This window comes from Scatophagus argus, chromosome 1, assembly GCF_020382885.2.
Source record: "Scatophagus argus isolate fScaArg1 chromosome 1, fScaArg1.pri, whole genome shotgun sequence".
Classification (NCBI taxonomy): Eukaryota; Metazoa; Chordata; class Actinopteri; family Scatophagidae; genus Scatophagus; species Scatophagus argus.
The window spans coordinates 27,550,228-27,571,919 of NC_058493.1; the positions used below are offsets into that span (position 1 = coordinate 27,550,228).

General features: G+C 46.0%; 2 protein-coding genes across 3 annotated transcripts in view; both read right to left on the reverse strand.

Moving 5' to 3' along the window:
• The window catches only part of crtc3 (CREB regulated transcription coactivator 3), a 32,471-nt gene extending 29,013 nt beyond the window's left edge, over positions 1–3,458 (reverse strand). Inside the window, exon 1 of one of the 2 annotated variants that reach the window (XM_046396104.1) lies at positions 1,892–3,458. In XM_046396104.1, coding sequence (XP_046252060.1) covers positions 1,892–2,023 — 132 coding nt within the window. In that variant the 5' untranslated portion in view covers positions 2,024–3,458. The remainder of the gene's footprint in view (positions 1–1,891) is intronic. The other variant, XM_046396094.1, reaches the window with a different exon arrangement.
• Positions 3,459–3,802: 344 nt separating this feature from the next.
• iqgap1 (IQ motif containing GTPase activating protein 1) overlaps positions 3,803–21,692 on the reverse strand; it is a 35,056-nt gene continuing 17,166 nt past the window's right edge. Inside the window, exons 7-37 of the mRNA XM_046396080.1 lie at positions 21,280–21,393; positions 20,199–20,377; positions 19,582–19,669; positions 19,324–19,481; positions 19,145–19,229; positions 18,622–18,785; positions 17,758–17,918; positions 17,540–17,664; positions 17,191–17,354; positions 13,744–13,834; positions 13,466–13,633; positions 13,202–13,344; positions 12,950–13,120; positions 12,762–12,845; positions 12,604–12,675; positions 12,215–12,284; positions 11,766–12,130; positions 11,391–11,554; positions 11,067–11,291; positions 10,764–10,904; positions 10,563–10,647; positions 9,482–9,714; positions 9,231–9,363; positions 9,027–9,129; positions 8,486–8,621; positions 8,308–8,395; positions 7,233–7,442; positions 6,969–7,135; positions 6,066–6,188; positions 5,472–5,580; positions 3,803–5,380 (exon numbers count right to left, since the gene is read on the reverse strand). Of these exons, the coding sequence (XP_046252036.1) occupies positions 5,267–5,380; positions 5,472–5,580; positions 6,066–6,188; positions 6,969–7,135; positions 7,233–7,442; positions 8,308–8,395; positions 8,486–8,621; positions 9,027–9,129; positions 9,231–9,363; positions 9,482–9,714; positions 10,563–10,647; positions 10,764–10,904; positions 11,067–11,291; positions 11,391–11,554; positions 11,766–12,130; positions 12,215–12,284; positions 12,604–12,675; positions 12,762–12,845; positions 12,950–13,120; positions 13,202–13,344; positions 13,466–13,633; positions 13,744–13,834; positions 17,191–17,354; positions 17,540–17,664; positions 17,758–17,918; positions 18,622–18,785; positions 19,145–19,229; positions 19,324–19,481; positions 19,582–19,669; positions 20,199–20,377; positions 21,280–21,393 (4,433 nt within the window). The 3' untranslated portion in view covers positions 3,803–5,266. The remainder of the gene's footprint in view (positions 5,381–5,471; positions 5,581–6,065; positions 6,189–6,968; positions 7,136–7,232; positions 7,443–8,307; positions 8,396–8,485; positions 8,622–9,026; positions 9,130–9,230; positions 9,364–9,481; positions 9,715–10,562; positions 10,648–10,763; positions 10,905–11,066; positions 11,292–11,390; positions 11,555–11,765; positions 12,131–12,214; positions 12,285–12,603; positions 12,676–12,761; positions 12,846–12,949; positions 13,121–13,201; positions 13,345–13,465; positions 13,634–13,743; positions 13,835–17,190; positions 17,355–17,539; positions 17,665–17,757; positions 17,919–18,621; positions 18,786–19,144; positions 19,230–19,323; positions 19,482–19,581; positions 19,670–20,198; positions 20,378–21,279; positions 21,394–21,692) is intronic.

The following is a 21,692-nucleotide window of genomic DNA, read 5'->3' on the forward strand; positions in this document are numbered from 1 at the left end:
GATCTGATTATTGTGATTAGCCACCACCAGTAACATTCAATTTTCCATCCAGGACAAGCAACAAAAACATATTAAAAATAAACCCTCATTTGAATATCTTACTCCAGTGCCGGCCTTAGCTGTTACATAACATCAAATATGCAGACTTTACACATACATGATTCACAGAGATGCCATCTCCCTGCAGCACAGCAGCTGAGCGCAGGTTGCAGTCTGTTTGAGCACTCACATACAGAACCATGTACAGTTCTTCAAAGCGCCTCAGGGCTCGGCTTCTCATGCAGTCCTTTGGTCTCCGGTTTAGATGTCGAAGCAGCGACTTCTAATTCCAGCAGTTTGCTGGCAGTGTGTCCTGTGCCCTGGCCAGCCTCGGGCTCGCTGACTGGGCTTTTCTGTCCCACACAGGGGTCAGAGACAGTTCATACCTTATGGCAAACTTCATTCAGTGTCGCCTCAAAACCACATCCTCTCTGACTGGCCATTCAGGACTCAGCCTCTCGCAGAAAGAGCACAGTGTAAACCAGTGGTATGAGAATAACTTGAAAAGGCCCTTTATATCCCCTCAGGGGCCGCTATTTTTATTGTATGGAATGTGTCGGGTCTATACTTGAAATTTTCATGAGACAGATTACAAAAACAAATCTACAACTAATTAAGCTTATTCTTTGTCTGTTCTGAACCTATCCACAGGTTAACACTGCACAAAAGGCACCTGGAGGCCTGAGGAAGCATCCTGAATGACTGATGGCCAAATGTCTTTGCTGCCCACTGCTCCTGTGTGTGTTTCACTGCATGTAATTTGCCAGGTGTTGCATGTGTGTGTTCAACTAAGGATGGGATAAATGCAGTAGTAAAATTCAGTATGTGTGTATGTAAATATATATATATATATACTGCCAATAAAAGTTGATTCTTGATTCTTGAAGTTTTCAAGAACTAAAAGCAAGCCTTGTTGCTCTGACATACCAACAACAAATCTGACCTCAGGTCAGTGCAGTTAGGTGCAGCATGTTCATCCTCTTCATTCTTTATCAACTTCCGTCTCTTTTCAAAACCACAAGCCACATTCTTTTTTTAAACAATCATACCAGTATCGGTCAGCCATTTTGTTTAATGATTAAATGCTTCAGTCAATTACTAACAAAAATCTGCAAACATCCTCTGGTTGCAGCCTGTTAAATGAGGGGATTTGGTACCAGCAATATTTAGGACTATAATATTGTCATCACCCTGCTGTAAAGCACCAAAGTTTTTATGTGACTGCTGATGTGAAAAAAGTCTAAAAATGTGAGACTGTGAGTCTGAAATACAATCCCACTGAGCCGAGTGCTGCTGAGCCACACTGCCCATGCGAGCATGCATGTCTGAACTATGAACCAGCCTGTCCATGCAGCAGTGCCCGGGCTGCAGGGTGCACCTCAGGTTTGAACCCGTGGGAAGTCATTAAATATCACAGAATAACAAGGCACAGTAAGCAGCAGGGTTCTCAACAGGCAACGCTCTGCTTCCTTTGGGTATCTGAAACAGTGCAACCAAAAGAGCCTCTTTCCCATTTCCTGTTTCACTGCTGAAGCACATGAACACGGAGATCCTGCACGATTTGAGTGAACTGGTGCACCACAAATCTCCAGTTTTAAACTGTTCCCACTTCATTTGTTTACGACAGTTTCGGTTCTTCTTCGTCTGTTTGACACTTCCGATTGAAGCACATAGGTTTTGCCACTGAGGAGACACGAGAAGCACCCGCCGAAAAGCTGAAATCTCAGTGAGCAGATGAAGTCAGACAAGACGACTCAGTCCAGCCGAGGCTGCGTCAGAGAGGGGACTCTGTGGGCAGAATGCAAAAGACCACTGATACAAACACATTTAGCTGAGAATGAAGCGCATTTACCCTTGAAACGGTGAGGTCTGTCATCAGCTGTTCAAAGGCCCGCGTCTCCTCTGCTTGCTTCTGGTTGTGCAGCGCTATCTTTTCGCTGAACTTCCTGGGGTTTGAGCCACCTGTGCCCGGGGAGCCGGACATTGTGCGGGCCGCAGTTTTACAACTTCAGCTACTTGGAAAAAGTGGAAGACGGTGTTGGGGGTCTACTTTTCAAAGTCTCTCAGTGAGCAACGTAGTGAACCCATCAGCGTTTAAACACCGCACACATTACTGGTTGGTTCAAAGTCAACTCTTCTGGCTGCCGTGTCAGAAGTGAGGACTGTGAGTCAAGCTAGCAGCTAGCACAGCTGAGCTAACGTTAAAGCTGCGGTTTATAAAAGTTGTCTCCTTATGCTTTACAGAGCAGATGAATTAAACCCTTTGTAATAAATGTGTCTACAAGTTAAACGTAAAAACTTTGAAAAAGAATGGCGAGATGATTACAAGCCACAGGGAAAACCTAACTTCATATTGACATTTTCCCAGCGAACCACTTGTTTGAATCTAACGTTAACACAACGTTAGCTGTCACTGCTAACATAACGTTGGAGATGAACGGAGAGCCGAGTAACAGCTGCAGTTAGCTAAGTTAGCTAAGCTGCTGTCAGTGCCAGCTCAACGATTTTGACAAACGCACTTTGTCAACTTGTCGACAGTCGACTTCGACCAACATCCAACTGACATGAATGAGAAGCAACTTGTGCATAAATCGTTAACGTCCGGCTCAGGGAAAGTTGTTAGCCTCGTTAGCTAAATCCCGCTACTAACGTTAGCAAAGCTCACGAGCAGTTGGCCAAAGGTTCGCTCGCTGAACTGTATTTCAACAAGTGTCCGCTGGGTCTTGTCCGGACCTCACAGAATTTCCACTGTTGACTAACCACAAACTACGAAACAAGCAACCTCCCAAAACGAGAAATTCGCACGTGGTGCAGGAGATTAATCCACAATTTCACACTTAAATTGACATCACAGCGCCGCTGAATCGACTCTTGTGTTAATCCACGGACAGCGGAGAGATTTCAGACAAACTCCAACCCGACGACTCCACGAAGATAAACAAACGGCGCCGACAAAAAGCCTCTTTCTTCTTCACTTGTCACACCAGAGTTCTCCTTCGAAAGTGCGGCAAATAATTTCAGCTTACTAGCCGTCGGTTGTCAGCGCTTGTAACCGCAACTCAGATCCGCTGGCTTGTTATCCTCACACTACTACAGCGAGAGAAAAACATCACCTCGTTAAACTCCACCAGTACCCACAGCGTCCACAGGGCGGCGACAAACTCACCGCATGATCCCCACTCTGCGGGGTTACTGGTGACGGTCATTGTCGATATCTGCGGGAGGAGGGCGCACCAACTTATCATTTCAGCAGAGGGTCCGGGGTCCAGTCGGATCCTGGATCTGACGCTGAGGCCCCGCCCGCTCTGGTGGTTTTCCTTCAGTGGAGCCAAGTCAAGTCTGAATGAGTTTGTTTTATCATGATTCATCTTAAGACATTTAAGAACTCTCTTATAAACGAACTTTTATGAATGTATACTCAAGTAACAGAAATACTCAGTTATAAGAAAAATGGAACAATCAAAATAACAATCAAAAGTGTATATTCTGAAGCTTTATGCCTCCTGTGAGTGTTGTTTCTTGCATTTAAATGTTTTAAACTTTGTTATTGTGTTTAATGTGTTAGCTGGTTGAGGCAGAGCTCGTTTTATCAGACTACTGTTGGCAGGCTGAATCCAAAACCACACATCATGTTTTACTAAGCAGTTCTGTGTTTGGTATGTATTCAGTCAAACAGATGTGGTGTTATATATTTCCTTTTACAACGTATAGGTATAAAGTATCATTACATAGAAAGTATCTCAAAAGTGCTTGAGTCAGCGTACACATTGCCTCCGTAGAACTTTATTCTAAAACAGGTCAAATACATTTAATGGGCCGAGGTTGAGATAATAACATACACAGAGCACAGTCTCCTCCATTTCAAATAACAGTGTCAACGAGACAGGAAATCAGGATCTAGTTCAGTAAGGTCTGCATGAAATCTCAGGGTCAAGGCTTCGTCTAATAAGTCAGTCTCCTGTAGGACCAACACTAAAAATCAGCTGGTGTAGGGTGACATCTGCTGGACCCACAAGTCCGTTTCCTGTAATACTGCGCCTCCTCAGGCTCGCTTACACGTTCTGTCTCGGGTTCTACAAACATCAGATACAGTATGATGTGGACCGACAACATAAAATATAAATAATGGTAACTTTGTTGAATTATTTTCAACAAGATATAAAACTCAGTGTATTCAATGTCCAGCTCATACTTCTAGATGCCATCCTGTTTCTACAGACTGACGGGCATGTTGTGTTTACTCAACGGATTTTAATGTGCATTTCAGTTAGAGATTAACAGCCAGTGGGAGATGAAGAAATATCGTTTCCTGTAAGTCATCAGCGAAGCCGGCGAACCATCGCATCTGCACAGGCTGAGAGTGCAGGAGGACCGCGGGGTCTCTGGACGCCGTGCAGATCAGTCCTCAGGTCCCGTCCAGACCCGTCCAGCCCGAGACAAACCAACGGCTACAGCCAGCACACACCCGATTTCAGCGGCATAACGTGACTTTGTCGTGTACATGCAACAAATTCAATTCTAAATGATTTAAATTAAAAACATCAAGTTTTGTTTTCAGCAGCTCAATATGAGCATGGCAATTTTGTTTTTGAAAGTAACACTTTACGACACCTTTTCTTTGCACAGAATGTGTGTGTGCTTAGGATCGAATCAAAATATAGAAAACTGCAAAATAAAATATGATGAAGGAGGAGGGTCTTTCTTGCTTTTTGCCCCCTCGACTCTTTGAGTTCTTCTTTCCAACTTGTCACAAGCAGCAACAGGAAAATGGCCGAGAGGAGGCAGAGTCGTCTGAAAGGTACGCTTTGGACACGTTTATCAGGCCTCAGTCAGGTGAGCAAAGAAACTAACAGCTAAGAAATACACAAAATGTGATCTCTTTACATAAAACATACATTTTTATAATTAATCAAAGCCCATGCACAAGATATTCTTATATTTAAAGCGAAACATACAAATCTTAAACCTCTGACCTAACTGCAGCTTCACACAGCACAGACAGGAAGAGACAGACTCCAGCAGAGGTGTGAAGCCTCGAGTCGCACAGCGGGGTGTCCCGTTCAGAATAAAGCACATACGGTGATCCACATAATAAAAAAATAAGGCACATAGATTTGCATAGACACATGGGACAAGTGCAGCAGGGAGTGTAGGAAAGCTGGGAGGGTCCAGGTCAGGGCTTTCTGTGGTTTAAATCAGTGTCCGTTGCAGCCCTTTCATCCTTTTCCTACTTCCCATAAAATTTCTTGTTGAGCAGAAAGATGAGCAGGTTGACGTTGATGGTGGCCTTGTCGAAGAGCTTCATCACCGCCACGCCTTCATACTGCAGCTGGAGGAGGTCCTGAGAAGGCAACCAGAGACAGCGAAAACAGACATGAAATCCAAGCCAACAGTCTGTGCCAACATTTCTGTTTACTGAAAGATAATAATACCTGATATTCTATCTGTAATGTCTCCAAGTGCACGCCCATCAACTTGGCCTTGACATCAAAAACTCCCACAGTCTCCGATGGTGAAATCTCAAAAATAACATTCTTGAACCTGTGAAGAGAGAAGAGGAAGAACGAGGAAGGACGACAAGAAACTGATCACTGAGAGCCCACTGGTTCTTCAACTGTCCAACTAAAACTGCTGACCGTGACAAAAGTTTCAGGAGACAGTTCACCCCAAAATCAGAAATTACATGTTTAAAAGCGTTAGCCTGCAGCCCATCTCGTCTAGGGGCACGTGGACGCGCTGTAAGCTTTTAGCTTAGCAGTGAAGTGAAGCGAAGTTTTCAGCTGAACAAAGGAGGTAAACAATGTCTTTTCAAATCAAACTTCAAATCCGGATGGGATCGTGGGTTTTTGTTTTTTTTTACATTTTAAAACACGTCCGCAGCTTCTCCCATCGTTCGTTTAGCGGCTCGCTGCAACACTGAGACTGAAAAAACTGTCACCAGACTTTCCACCAGCATGGAGGTGAGAAGATAATAACTGAATTTCCAATGTTGGGTGAACTGTTCCTTTAAGGAACGCAGAACTCACTGGTTGGGCTGCAGATCCTCTATGGCGATCAGGACGCCCTTCTCGTGCAGGCGAGACGCAGTGTACTTCTGTGAAACCTGCTTACTCTTCTTGGCCTTGCTGTCGCCTGGTTTCTTTGACAACCTGAGAGGACAGACAAAGACAGGCGTCCAGTACAGCATGACAACGGCTCTACAAGGGTCACCACTGCATCGTCCAGCATTACATGTCACTTTGAGGAATCCTTCTGTGTCGCATTACTGGTCAGAGTGAATATCCACACTCTCATTCTTCAGGATGTTTGGAAAACTAAAGAACAGGAACGTATTGAACACCGAGGAAACCAAACGAGTTATTCAGGCCTTCGTGCAGTCTGTTCGGGACTCACAGCATCTTTTCTCTTCAACGCACCGTCAACGTGATGTGAAGCCGTTTCATATGTATGTGATTTGGTGACACAGAATAAATTCACCTCAGACTAACACATTTGAAAGGGAGGCTGGTTTTCTATCCAACCAGGCAGCAGCGGTACTGAGCTGCATTCTGCACTGCTGGAGTTGCTGAACAGTCCCTGTTTAGAGGTCCAGACTCAAAACCAGCAGCAGCCTGAAGACCAGCATTGTGACCCACTTTGTGCTCATTTTGTTTAGCATGTCAGAAAAACAACCACTATGTCTCCCATTTATAGCGTTTCAAATGTAGGGGCCCAAAAGTACCAGGATGTCCCACTGTAGCCGTTCAGAGCGCCATCTAGTGGACCGCTGTCATACAGCTGGCAGTGTAACTTTGTTAACAGGTAAGGCTTCTGTCTGCAGTTTAATCATGTACACATGAGGGCTGTTTGGCGTGTAAACTCACCTTTAAAGGTAGACGTAAACATGCAAAATCTGATAGAGGTTTAAAAGAGAAGGAAAGGCCACTCACTTGCCCTTGCTGGCCAGGTTGTCCATGCACGTCTTGATGTACTGATTGTAAGAATCGATCTGAACATTGAAAAAATTGGTCTTTGAATTCAGGGCGGCGTTGGTCTGCTGAAGTCTCACCAGCTCAGCTTTCCGACGCTGACGATACCGCCTCTGATTTCTGATGTCCTGCCACACACGGGCGCACACAAACACATCACATGTCAGTAAAACACTGAGTCGTTTTAATCGCCCACTTCCAGAGGCAGCACTCTTGCTCTCTTACTTTGGCAATGTCGTTGATGAGGTCCTGATAGCGGTTCTGGGGGTCCACCTTCCCCAGCTCTGCCAGCCTCTGCAGGTTGCTCTTGATCTTGTCCTTCTTGCCCTGCAGCGTCAGGCTGTCGTCCACCACCGGTTTGACCTGCTTCATCTTCTCTGGAGTCTTGGCGTCCCTGATGGCCCTCCTCTGCATGGCGCGCTGGTACTCTGCTTCCTGTCATCCATCAGAACAAGATGCGTTGTGAACTTTACAGTAATCATGACTTGCACACAAAAATAAAAAAGCACATTCAAAAATACAAACAGCTGCTTTGACTAAGGTCCTGCCTCTTATTGGGCGGAAAGCCAATCATGCCTTAGGATAATGAGCTGGGTCAATCAGATTTCACTGGTGGCCAGGGCCAGCACAAGCCCCTGTTCTAGACACGCTCCTGCACATTTGGAAGGAAATTTTTGATGTCTGCAATTTGCATAAATATATGTATGTACCTTCAGTACATTAATGCTATCAGATATCTTATTACTACATTTCCCACACACGGACTGCTGGAAAGAGGATGTGGTCATAGAGGAAGTAGGTGCAAGATGTCATTTTGAAATTCAGTGAGCACAGCCCACAAGATAAAGTTAAGCCCATTTAAACAGGAAGTAGAACGTAGCCCTTTTCCTGTTTTGCGCCATAAAGAAATCCAGTAGTTTTTAACCCAGACGAAATATGCAGCGTAGACAAAGCTACTGACTGACTCAGTGTCGTTATAGTCAGGATGTGTCCTGTGATACACATATTACGATTAGAAACGTGTATAAGCGATAAGTTCTTGTTCTGTGAAGATGGATTATTAACGCTTTAAACCACAAATAAATGAACCACAAATCTTTGCACGTAAACTATTGGTTAAAAATCGTGTTTTTGACAAATCGTATCTCCAAAGAACATATCGCAATATTAAAGGGTCTCAATAATTTTTTAAATTTTCTTCTCAGGGCATAAATGTGGAGTCAGATCTTTAAGTATTCTTAAATTTTAATTCATGTGTTCACCACATCAGCAGAACAGCTTTGTGTGTCTTATTTCAGACCTGTTCTGTGCTTGCTGTCAAGTCCAGGATCTCTGTGAGAGTCTCCCCAGGCTGGAACCTGATCACATCCACAATGAGCCTCTTGGTGCTGAAAACACATTTAAGACACCCGTGAATTTTCTCAAACAGTCATATTAATCCTTATTGATTTCGCCTTGAATCTACAGTCGCGACTTACTTGAGCAGGAGAGTCTTGGCGTCCATCTCAGCATTGGCCTCACCAGGGACATCAAACTTGTTAGTGAGTGTGAGTGAGACTTCAGTTTTCCCCATCAGCTCTTTGTTGGGGTCATCGGGAGGAAGAGGATTCTCACCTGAATGAGGCAGAGAGCTGATCAGACTAACTGGGCTCAAAGGACCAGATGAAACTATGCTGGGTGGTTTATGTTAATAGCTGCTCTCATATCAGCCGTTGGATTAAAGGACCAGTGTGGAGGATTCAGTGGCATCTAGAGGTGATGTTGCAAGATGCGACCAACTGAATACCCCTTTGCCTGTGAAGCTCAGTGTGGTGGCAGCAACTGATTCTGTCTAACTCCTGGCTAATCCAAAAGAACAAAAGGTGTGGGTGGAGCTGAGCTGCCTTATTGTTTTTCCATGACGTTATCTGAGTAAATATGTTGTCAGAAAGTACCAACATGTCCACAAATAAACTTTAAGCCCTCTCCGATTCTGATTTTCAATTTTAATTCTCTCATCGCATCATCACAAAGACTCACCGATGAGAGACTCTACTGTAGGAACCTCGCCCAGGTCCTCCAGCAGCTCATGGATGGGGTCGTTGTGCTCCGGAGCAATGGCGTCCTGATGGTCCAGCAGCAGCTAACGGGATGGAATACAGTATGTAAGTCATACTGCAGAAGACAAAACCTCCCAAAAACCTCTGAAGAGGTAAACGTTAAAGTGATGCAGCCCAGACTCACCGTGTGAGTGTTGATAATCTCTCCAATGGAGATGTAGATAACAGGTTTGGTGACGGTGACCAAGTCAGAGTACTGATCCACATTGAACTTGTCTTCAAGCGAGGGAACATCACACGCTGCCAGGAAGAATCGCCTGTGATGGAAGAATGGAAGGAAGGAGTCAGACGAGTCGAAAAACAGAGCTTTAAGCAGAGGAAATTACTAACATCAAAACAGTAAAAATCTGCTTCATATTCCCATTAACATCAGACCTGAATTTCTGATAGGAGGCGCTCAGATACTCATTGATGGGATTGAGGTGGGCGTTGTCTCCCAGGAACATCTTGTTGGAGGCGGCGTGCTGCAGCATCTTGGCGACAGAGCCCAGGTTTCGTCGCTGCTCTGTGGTCAGCTGGCCCCCTGCTGACACCTCAATGATGTCGAAGGCATCGGGCGCCACGATGGCCGGGTTCATGTAGCGGTAATACAAGAGGTTCCCCACAATCTGAAAAGTCAAAATGAAATGAGTCAGTGACAATTATAATGATCAGCAAACGTTTTCATGCTTTATGAGCCCGTTTATAGGATGAGAAATATTACCATACGACACACAGAAAAACACTTGAGACTTAAGAGGTTTTGTAGGTGCTACTGCAAAATGAAGAAAAGCTCTTGAATGTGTCAGGACACACAAGTGGAGGAGAGCCAGAAGAAGAGTGGCCCAACTCGCCTTAACGTCAGCGGACAGAGAGAAGGAGGACGTCCCCGTCCCGACAGAGAGGCTGCAGCTGGAGGACAGGCCGGAAAGAGAAACGGAAGAAAATGAAAAAAAAATGGAAAGATATCCATCAGAAACAGGGACAGAAGAACCAGTCAGAAAGAAACCACTTTTAGTGAGGAAGCCAGAGGAGAGGAGATATGGATTAAAGAGTCACTTCACCCTGTTTTTATCTGTCTGCAGTAAGATGTGGTGGCAGAAGGTCACACGTGCTACAAATCGATCTCAGTCTATCATGGCCATTGCATGATTTGCTGTGATTTGGGCATAGATGTATCACAGAACTTGATACCAGATCCAAAGATGGCACCTATTCTGTCAGCTGCTGGCTGGGCTCATACGCCCAAAAAGGTTTGCTAGCTTCTGGGTTTACTTCCCGGGTATGCGGCTCACTGAATATGTGCAGCAGCATTTCTCCCATCAACCTCGCCCCCGTATTCTTGCACAACCAGTTTACTTTACACAATGATGACTCAGCGATTTTAAATAGCCAAACGATACACTCATGGATCTGACCCTTGAAAGACAGTGGAGCACAGTGTGAAACATCAAGCTGACAAATTAAAGATACAAACCTTGAGCAATTCATCCTCTGTAGCATCTGGGAACTTTTCATGGAGCGTGTCCTTCAGCACCTTGGAGATGAAACGCATCCCGTATCTGACAGACCGTGTGAGACAGTCAAGTTAGGCAGGGGAAACACTGAAATTCTTGGTTTCAAGTAGCTGTAAAAATGTGTGTAAAAATGTGATGCATTCAGACAGTTTGGAACGTACGGAATCTTATCGACGGAGACGACTATGGCAGACAGGAATTTGTCAGTGATCGTCTTCATGTTCTTGATGGAGGCCTCCAGTCTTGTCCTGACCTCCTCGTGGGCCATAGCCTGCTCCGGAGTCACGTCGTAAGGCAGCTTACTGATGACGACAGGGAAGGAAGAGATGAAGAAACAGAGGAACATCATGCTGTCACTACTGCACAAAACCTTCCACAAACAAGCAAAGCATTCTGAGAGAAACACCAGAAACACTGCCAACTGGATGAGAAATAATGACGAGACAACCTCACGTCCAGCTCACCTGGCCTCTCCAGTCTGCGTCTCCATCTGGTTGACCCAGCTCTTATAGATGTCCACCGGGTCGGTTTTGATGTTTAGCGTTTTGTCATCCATGATCTCCTTGACGACCGGTGCCAGGATCTGCCGCAGTGCGTTCTGGCCCCGCGCCCCTCGGTGGAAACTCACCACCATCTTGATGACTGTAGGGTTTCCTGTGACGATCTCCTTCATCTGGTCCACTTTAGACCTGCAGACGGTTGTTAGAGACAACATTTTACCGTGTAGTCCTCAGATATAAAGCTGTGGCCACGAAAGACTGTTGACTGGCTTTCAGTCTGTTTCTCACTTGATCTCCTCCTGCAGAGCAGTTTTGAAGAGCTTCAGCAGCAGGTACTCCTCCCTCTGGTTGGAGGCGTAGTTATACAGGGTGAAGATTACGGAGTCCATGAACTTGGTGGACTTATTCTGCGGCATCTGGAAGATCAGCTTGGCGAGATATGTGGGGTTGGTCTAAAAGGAAGCAGAATATTGGTTATTAGAGACTGCAGAGACAGCTGCAGCTGCCAGCATCTTCACCTTCATGATTCTGCAGACACGTAACGCTCCATCGATCTGAATCTATCATTAAGGGATCTCAATGATCAACCAACAGATCAACAGATCCCCTTTCAGTCGAGTAACTGATTAACTGACTTAATCGTTGCAGCTCTAATGGTGTTACCTGTAACAGGTAAAAGAGGTACTGATAGGCTTCCAGTTTGAGCCTCTTCTCCTTGCTGAGGGCCTTCAGGCCCCCCCTCTGCTTGTTCATCATCATCATGTCAGACAGCTGGCCCTTGTTCTTCTTGGTCAGCTTCTTGCTGTGGGACACCACCTCCTGCAGCGTGATCTTGTTCTTCACCAGCAGGCCGATCTTGATGTCCATCAGGTTCAGGTCGTTCTCTAGCTGCTGGTTGGAGCGGATGTTGGTGACTACCTCCTCGCGGAGCCGCATCAGTTCCAACTCCTCCTGGAAGTCCTGGTCGCTGTGGTCCAGCAGGTGCACAAACTTCCTCACCACCGCCATTGGAGGATTGTCAGCGTTGACTGTGTGAGGAAGGATGCTTTGAGAGTCAAGCGGCTGCCAAAACTAAACACCAATTCAAGGCACATTTCTAGGATGCTACTCACTCAGTGTCTTGTAGTCATCTCTGGCCTTGTTTGCTCTGATGAAAGCCTGAATCTTCACCACATCATTGATCTGCAATATAAAACAGCAATCATTCTGCTGATCAATAGTGTTCATTATAAACGGCAGCACAGGAATCCACTGGGAGTCGCAGCGGAAATGACTTCACACATGTCAGAGTGCTAAATGAGTCATCTGCCTTCCACAAACCCCACAGGACAAGGACTAAATGTCAGCGCATGTGTCAGGGGAAATTTGATTTTAAGCTTTGATTAGATAACAGCGCAATTTGTCTCCTTTAAACCCTAATTTATGTGACACGAAATTTACAATGCCTTGTCCAATTTGCAGCAAAAGGCCTGTAACAAGGTTTTAGGATACAAATACTCACATGATCTTGGAAGTACTTCAGACGATCCTTATATTTCTTACGAGCTTGATGCATCCGAACCAAGGACTGGATCTGACGAGGACAAATCCCTCAGTGTTTACTGCATTTACAGTACTGATAACAACAACAAGAATGCAGACATTTCTTAATAACCTTACCTTGACAGCCTCCTTAGTGTGGTCTTTCAGATACTGCTTACGGCCTTTGAACATCTTCCTCTGTTTGTGGCCTTTCCAGTGGGCCTGAGAAAAACCAAAAACATTGAGAATCAGTAGAATACTCAAGTCCTGACTGCAGACGGAAGTTTCTGCGTGTAAACTCAGGATGATGGTTGTGTGCGTCTCACCTGTATGCATGTAACAGCTGGGTCTTGGGATTTCAGGAAGTTCATCCGTTCCTCCAGGCCCTTTCTCACCAGGTAGCCACGGCAACGAGCTTGCAGCTTGGCAATTAGAGTCTCATTGGCCAGCCACAGCTGCTCTCGATTGTAGGCTGTGGTTACCCCAGAAACCACCGACTGGGCGAGCAGAATAAAACCAGTTTAATGCCGATATCAAAAGCCATGTCCACGCAGCGCTGCAAAGGGACAGGAACCCACCTGGATGTCCTCCTTGTTGAGCTGGGTGCTGTTTTGGAGGAAGCCCTCCGGCTCCACCCAGGTGCCCTCCTTGGTGTTCAGATTGTAGTAGTAGTTGTGTCCTCCCTTCACCCAGTGTTTCACCCACTCACTGCCATTATCACCTGGACACAAATCATGACAGGAAACCACTGAGAAGATGCATCATCACTATGAGTTTCATCAGATTTGCATCAACAAGCGCAGCAACAGTCAGTTTTATAATTCCCTACATGTTGTCCTCACCTTCTGTCTTCTTCTCTGTTTTGATCTTGGTCAGGTCATCCTGGTAGGTCTGGGCACACTCAGAAGTGACCCCATAAAGTCCTGCCCCGGGGTTACGCAGAGCAGCCAAGGTCTGAGCTGCGTCGCCAATGTCCACCGCCTCGTTGATAGCCTGGATGGACTGCGAGACTGCGGAGACAAACATTCACACTTCACACTGTCCTAACATCACGGATGCTGGCAGAAGGCGAGCGGCAAAAAGTCTGCAGTCTTATACATAAAGTGAGTGTGTGTTTTACACTGTAAGGCCTCCTGTGTGTCCTGGTTAGCTCTCAGAATGGCGTCCTGGATCTCGTCCAGCCACAGCACAGCAGACGGGTCTTGGGTCTCCTGGAAGGACACAGAAGGAATATGTTCAGAAACTAAACATGGATAGCAAGCACACACACAAACACTCGCACGCACCATCTGTTCTCTATTTGATCACGGACAGCCAGTCTGTGTTTTCTCCTCCAAATACTTCACACCAAAGTTGCTCTGATTTTTTTCCCGAGCAAAATCACAAGTGAAAGACAAAAAGCTGAGCAGAGTAAGAATCCAACTGTCATCCTCACTAGGAATTGCTGGATTATCAACATGGCAGACCATCAAATCTGACACACGCAAATTAATTTAAAAGAAATTGTTTATGTCTGCAAAGTAACTACTAACCAAGATATCAAATAAAGTTTCTAATAAAATCCATTTTCAGTCGTTTATACTTTTACCACTCTTCCACTACCTTTATTTGAAAAATTTTGTTACTTTGCAGTTTCAGATTATTGATAAGGTCTTAGCAGATAATCAGTCTGTCCCTTGCTGATTTAGAATTTAAATATTAGCATCATGAAAGAAGCAACAAAATACTCGATGAAGATCTGCATGATGTATGATTTCTTTTTTTAAATCTTTATTTTGGTCTAAGACTCCAATAAAAACACCTCAGACTGCGTGAGGGATGAAACAGTTCTGAACTTTATCATTCAAACTGTATTAACTCAGCTGTGGGTTAAGTGCGACTCCTGTTTCTGAAATCTCTGTCTCCGTGGGGGATTTGTTAACGAGAGGCTGTTTTATTAGGAGGGACTGACACATGACTGACATGTTTTTAAGAAATAAACGAAAAAATAAACAAATGCAACAAAATGTCACAGACTCAAGTTTCACTGCGGTCACCATGCAGACCAAGTCGAGATTTCAGGACGGAATTCAACACTGATCATCATCAGTTGTAGTTGTACCAAGCTACATCCAGATGGCGCACTCTGACTTTGTATGACATGTGCAGCTGCTGCGCGGTCAAACAGCCATTTGGTTTGGGCTTCCTCCTCCTCCGCCCTGTGTCCCGCCCCCTCATGCTGTGCTTCAGGGCAGACGAGAGGAGGTGTGTGAAGGAGGAGGGCGGGTACGACTGATACCTGATCTTCTTATGCAACAGGAGGAGGTGGGGAGGCAGCTAACATCTGCAACAGCATGCAGCAGGAGCTCGATGAGCTCCCTCTTCATAGTAAACAAAGCTGGGCGAGCGCTGATGAGTGTTTGTATGTTTGCACTTGGTGCTCTAATTGGTATTTGTAGGTGATGAGTCAGTGCAGCTGGCGGGAGGTGCTAGACAGGGTGTGGTGCCAGAGCCGGCACAGCCACTGGAGGAGGCGTCGCCTGGTGCAGCTCATCAAACGGTACGAGCACGTTGGGGAAATAGAGGAAGTGAAAGCTGAGGGGGTTGGGTGGTTGATAATATGTCTTTCTAAACTCTACTCCTAAACTTTTTTTTGCTTCCTTAGAAACTATGAGCTCATTCACGTCTTTAAGCATTTAGTGTGGGAAACAGAGCAAACAGAACAAACCCCAGGCTGAAAGTCACAGAGTCAGAGCTGTAATCTGCAGACACACAGTAAAGTGATAACCCTCTGAAGAGTGTAGTGGACAATATCCAGCCTATTAGTCAGCAGGGTCTGGGCAGGACTTCAAGCTGTTTATCTAGGCAAAGCCTGCAGTCAAAGCCAGCTTCTGCCTGACTGTCTTGCTGACTAACTGTTCCAGGACTGCAGAGTTAATGAGGCGACACCAAGAAGCCAGTCACAAACTGAACCGTCGGCCCCTTCTCCAAACTCAGCTGACCTCACATCACCTGGAAACTCCCCACATCTCCCGCCTTCTGACGGGTCTCTCTCAGCAGGCCAGCATTTCATCAGCATCTTCCAAACCCCACAGGAGTCCTCTTTAAATAAACCTTTAGCGCGTCACCTCAAACCTCGCTGATTGCCAGCCAGAGGACGGTGTTTCTGCCCCATTTAATAGTGTGGTCAGCTTTCTGCCCTTTTATGGAAGCAAATGACTGCGGCCCGCCTTGTTATTTCCTACAAAATCAGCAGGAAAATAGTTTGGCTTTTTTTTCCTCTTCTTTTTTTTCCGCTTCTAATTTTTTTTCTGGGTCCCATTACGAAAGTGTGACGAATTCCCACATGATGTATTCAAGGGTTTATATGTAACTGATGCCTGCTGACATTTGAAACAGTGTGGGCAGTGGCTAAGTATTGTCTCACAATAATCAGAGACTTCCTTCCAGACTCAGTCCTAAAATTGAAACACAGAGAACGGTTCTGTTCACAGAAGCTAATCTGAAGAAATCAGGAATGATCTTTTAACTCTGCAGTTTTGAGTGTTTATTAGGGATTTTCACCTCCTCTTCACCTTTGCACTCAGCTCCTGACATGTTGGCCTTTGCTTCTCCCACAACAGGAAAACAACCAAAACACAGCTGTCTTCCTGTGAACGCCACAAGCAAACATGCTGTACAGACACACACACACACACACACACACACGTACAGCTCTCCTCACTCACGTAATGACAACGCAGGGAAATGAGTCAGAGGGTGCCGATGTACCGGAGTTTCTGCTCAGCATGAGTGTGGACTCATGTGAAACCAAGAGGTGTTACAGAAAACAGAAGAAGAGGCGCAGACACAGGCAAGTCAGACACACACACTTCCTGTCACATGTGTGTGTGTTTAGGTGTGTGTGTGGGGGGGGGGGGGGGGGGGGTCATACTATGATATTAGCAGTCTGGTGGTGTCATGTGGTGCTCGGGGGCCCGAGTCACATGGAACCATCTGCAACCACAATGTATCTGTGATTTCAGTGAGCTACGACTACACATCACAATAAAACATCTACACACTGACTTAGAATACACTAAAATGCTCCAAATCAGCAGCCTGCATATCTTGAACATGTGCTCAGTCACCTGCAGCTCAGTATCATTAAAAACAATGAGCTTGTGGTCGACTACAAAGCTTCAGATGTGGATGTAAAAAAACAACAGATTGCAAAACGTGGACGCTTCACACACACGTTCAACCCAGCAGAATAGAAGAGCAATACAATCAGCACAGTCTCAAGGGGGACACCTGAGATTAGAGTCACCAGTTCAGCCTGTGACCACATGTGAGATCTGGTACCAGTCTGCCCTTCTGTTCCTGAGTTCTCTGCTGAGTAATGGACAGGAAACATTCAGCTGCAATAAGAAGCCCATCCAAAGGATGTAACTGCAGCCTGGAGCTGTTTGCACAAAGTGTTTGCATAATGCTGCCCCGAATGCTGGATACACATGAATCAGCAAATCACACAGGGAGAGACCAGGACACTGACACATGGACAGACGACAACCTGAACAGTATGCAGTATGCTGGGCGTGTGTCTTACGTGAGCTTTCTCCCTGCGGGCCTCCAGCAGTTTGTCGTGGTAATGCTGAGCCACAGACGGGTCCACATCTGTGAGCTTGGCTGAAGGGTTCTGCAGCATGGCCAGGGTCTTCATGGGATCCCCTTCGTCCAGGGCCTCGTTGATCTGTCCGATGGCGGCGATGCCTGCATAGAGACGAGCAGACGTGCAGAAAGACCAGTGAAAACACTCAGAGTCAATGATCGCAACGTAATATAGGAGGACGATTAGAACAATTCGTCACATATTACAAATATTCAACAAAAACACATTTTTGATTAGAGGGCATCGTGGACCAAAGTTTGTGGTTTCGGGTCAGCGAGTCTCTTACGTTCATGCTCCTCCTGCACAGCCAGGTTGACTTGGTCGATACAGGCTTGAATGTCGTTCCAGGTCAGATAGTCGCCACCCTCCTCTCTGGCCGCTGCCTTAAGCCGCATCAATTCGTCCATGTACCTGAGGAACACACAGGTACGCTGCCACGTCACCAGCCCGCCTCAGCCCGCTCAGGAAACACACAAAGAAACCGCTGATGCTGCGTGTGCTCACCTCTGGGCGTATTCATCCTCCACATTACTGAGGCCTGTGACGGCACTCGACAGCTGTTTCCACAGGGCAGCTCTGTCTCCAACATCCATTGCCTCGTTCATCAGCACCACCGATGACAGCATCTCCACGGCAACAAGCAGCTCGGAGTGGTTCAGCGAGCCCTGCAGGACGCAGGTCACAAATTTACCTCATACGTCAAACTGCCAGACTTCCGGGGGCTAACAATATGTTGACATGTCTTGATTTGTTGCTCAATAGTCAGAACAGAGGAAGTAGGACCAGGCTGGAACATCAACAAGGGTCTACAGCAACTGGTGTGAAGCCGTCAGACTGATGGGGGCTGCTTGGTTTCATAAGAGTTACATACTGCATGTCTTACAGGCAGGCTGTGCGACAGCTAACACACAACTGAAACATAACACAAAAACACAGCAATAAAAGAATAAAACTGCTAAACAAAGCACATAAAAGATAATAACAAACTAATGTACCTTCATGAGAATTATTTACATTACTGACTCATCTGAAAGATGGCTTAAAACTGTAAAAGAAGCAGCCCATCATCAGCACCCAGAGCCCCAAGTGATGCCTTCAAATGTCTTCTGTTTGGTGTTGGTGCTCGATAAAGAACAACTGACTGATAACCAGAACCGCTCAGTGATAAAAGCATGCTCAAGTAAAAATTTATTATCATTTGGAAAATTAGGCACCAAGTTTATAAAAGTTGTTTTTGTTTCACTGTGTTTCCAAGTCTTAACACCGTAACATTAAACAAATTCTGGGCTGCCATCAGTGTGGTGTGGGCTCTACAGATGAACTTGTGTGCATTTTTTAGTCAAGAGGAGTGTGTTTGGTCGTGGGTACCTCTGAGCTTTGCTGCTGCAGGCTGGCCAGCTCTCTCTGGTAGAGGTCTGCAGCACTGGGGTAGACCTCAGGCAGCTGAGCCTCGGGGTTCATCAGCTCTTCCACAGTCTTCTCAGCAACACCCGCTCTGATGGCAGCATTGATGCGCTCCACTGCCTTCAACACTACACACACACACACACACACACACACAAGCAGTCATGAGTGAATTCTAAGAAACTGACAAACTGTCAGCTAACTTTCAGTGTTTTCCGGACGTTTGTGGAAGACTTTGAGATCTGGTGGGGGTTTTAAGTTCAACAACAGAGTATTTAATTTGTGAGCCAAGCTCACCCATTATTATTCTGTGCAGTTAGAAGTCAGACAAGGAAGCTACAAGTACAACCGTTAGGTCTAAGAAAAGTCATTCTGTTAGTTTTGATGCTCTCCACGTTGATTTTACGTTCATTCAGCTTGAGTGTTGAGGCTCAGCCTTATAATGGAGGGAAAAACCCTGCAGATCCTGGATGTGTCATGTACATACTCTTTAGGTAGCCTTCTGCAATCTCATTGGCCACAACCACGCCGCTCTGCAACTCATCCTTGGTCAGTGCTTCTCCCGGAGAGATCTAACAGGGATGAAATAAAAAGGAGACTATAACGAGGACACAGAGAAGCAGACCTTTCACCTTTACATAAATGCAGATCTTCATTTGCACCAACCTGGTCTTTATTCTCTCGGTCAGCCTGCAGCTGTTTGAGGTACCAGCCTTTGTTCTGCGCCTGCAGGTTCTGAATGCCCATGGCTTTAAGGGCCTCATATAACTTCTCCTCGTTGCCGCTCAGCAGCGCCTGCTCAGCTGCACTCAGGGCGTTGCTCACTGCAGGACAGAGGCTGACATTTCATCGCTGTGCCACGGAGACCAAGACAAATGAACAAGTCAGCGCGAAAACTAGTGTGTGTTCATGTGACTTATTTACCGTTGACCTTGTTGACGTTGCCCTGGATTTCAGCCTGGGTGAGAAGCTCATCATAGACGTCTCTCTCTGCGTCGGCGTTCTCCATTTGCTGTTGGGAGCACAGCAACAAAAATGTGGCCAACAGCAAGTAAAACACAGGAGAGCAAAGTTAATGCATTTCTTTCCAGAGGACATTTTGTTCTCTTGTTCTCATATTTTGGGTAAATTTGGTAATTTATTTGCTTTGCCTTTTGGCAAACCAAACTGTCTACATTTCAGATCATATCAGGTCCTAAATCCCACAGTCACCCCTCACTGCAGGAACCTGTCAAAAGAGGATGGAGTGGTTTTATTCCTTCACTTGCTCCGTCCCCATCCCGTCCACATTCCAACCACCAGACTTTAGTGTTGTGGTTGTGTCAATTTCCGATTTGTGTGGCCTCAGCATTTTGCTCTGCCTGATGCCAAAATGTTACTCTGCTTCAGGCTGTGTGTTTGATTATTTTCCTCATCAAAAAGTGGACAATTTGTAATGACACGGGCCTTTTATGGTCTCTAAAGGGACACGAGCCCCAGGCGACCATTCTTCTCTGCGCTCTGTCCATCGTCCCCTGGTGCTCAAGTCTAAAGGTTCGTACCCGTTTGCGCGAGTTGGCCACCTTCTCTCCCTTGGCCTGGTACAGGGTGTCGTGGTACTGGTGGGCACAGCTGGGGTCCAGGTTGACCAGCATGGCGTTGGGGTTCTGCATCGCAGCCAGCGTGCCCTCTGACACGCCCTGGTCGATGGCCTCGTTGATGGCGATCACAGCGGCGTGCACTGAGGACGCAGGAGAAGGGGGTGAGCAGCTGGCTCTTTGTTCAGGTTAAACATCCATCACTCAATATTGTGTGTTGCTGTAATCTTGTGTTGTGTTGATGATATGGTTCTTATAGTTTCCACGATTAATCGATTGAAAGAAAACTTATCGCCAACTATTTTGAGAATTAATCATTTTGTCAAGAAAAAAACAAAAAACATTTGCGGCTTTTCTTTGCCAAGTATGACAGTAAATGAAGAGTGTTTGATCTGACGACGCCACTTTGAGCTCTAACTGTGCCGAGCATTTCTTTTCAGTGTTCTGACATTTTATAGAATAAACTATTAATTGATTAATCACCAAAATAATCAGCAGGCTGATGAAAATAATCATTAGTTGCAGCCTTGATTCTTGAACTTATAGGAGTAGTTTGACATTTGGGGGAAATTCGTTCTGTTTGACACACAGTCATGAAATGCTCAGCGCTGACGCCGCTGTGAGTGTGTGTTTGTGGCAGTGCACACTACTTCGCTGTACTTTGATGAAAACAAACAGGATGGAAAGTTGCTGCGCCTTTTAACGTTTCACGATTAGTCATGGCTGTTTGTTTCCACACAATTGTCAAAATAATCAGCAGGCTGATGAAAATAATTATTGGTTGCAGCCTTGATTCTTGAACTTATAGGAGTAGTTTGACATTTGGGGGAAAAGTTTATTTGCTTTCTGATACGACTTTGATGTCTGTCTGTTAAATCTGAAGCCACAGCGCGGGAACCGTCAGCATCGGCTCTTCATAACTTGAATGTCTGAATCGTTGAGGACGTCTGTATCTGTTTCACGATGAAAGCACGAGTGAACTGAACCCTATAATGTGCAGCTATCCAATCCCGCCCTCCCCCCGCGACATCTGAGCCCCTCTCACATGCAGCTTCGTCCACAGAGAGCTCATTGGCCAGGATCCCGCCAATCTTGCTGAAGGCGGGCATCTGGATGCCATACTTTTCCAGCTCGCTCTTCATGTTGTTGATCTCCTCCTCTGTGAGAGAAGACAGAGCAGGAGGAATGGATCAGTGGACTGAGGTGAAAAAACAAAGCGAGGGGAGTGGGCTGGGTCAGGGGAAGTGAGAGGCCGTGGAGACAGACTGTTCCTGGCTCATGTGTGATAATCACATTTCTGACTGGGGGACAGGGAGCCAAGCCGGGAACTGACAGGAAAAGCTCTAACAGTTACTAATGACTTTCACATTTCCAGCAGCTCCTCCACATCGAGGGCTGCTGAAAGACAAACTCCTCCTCTCAGCACAAACTCAATACGCTTTAGACTTTAACTTTGGC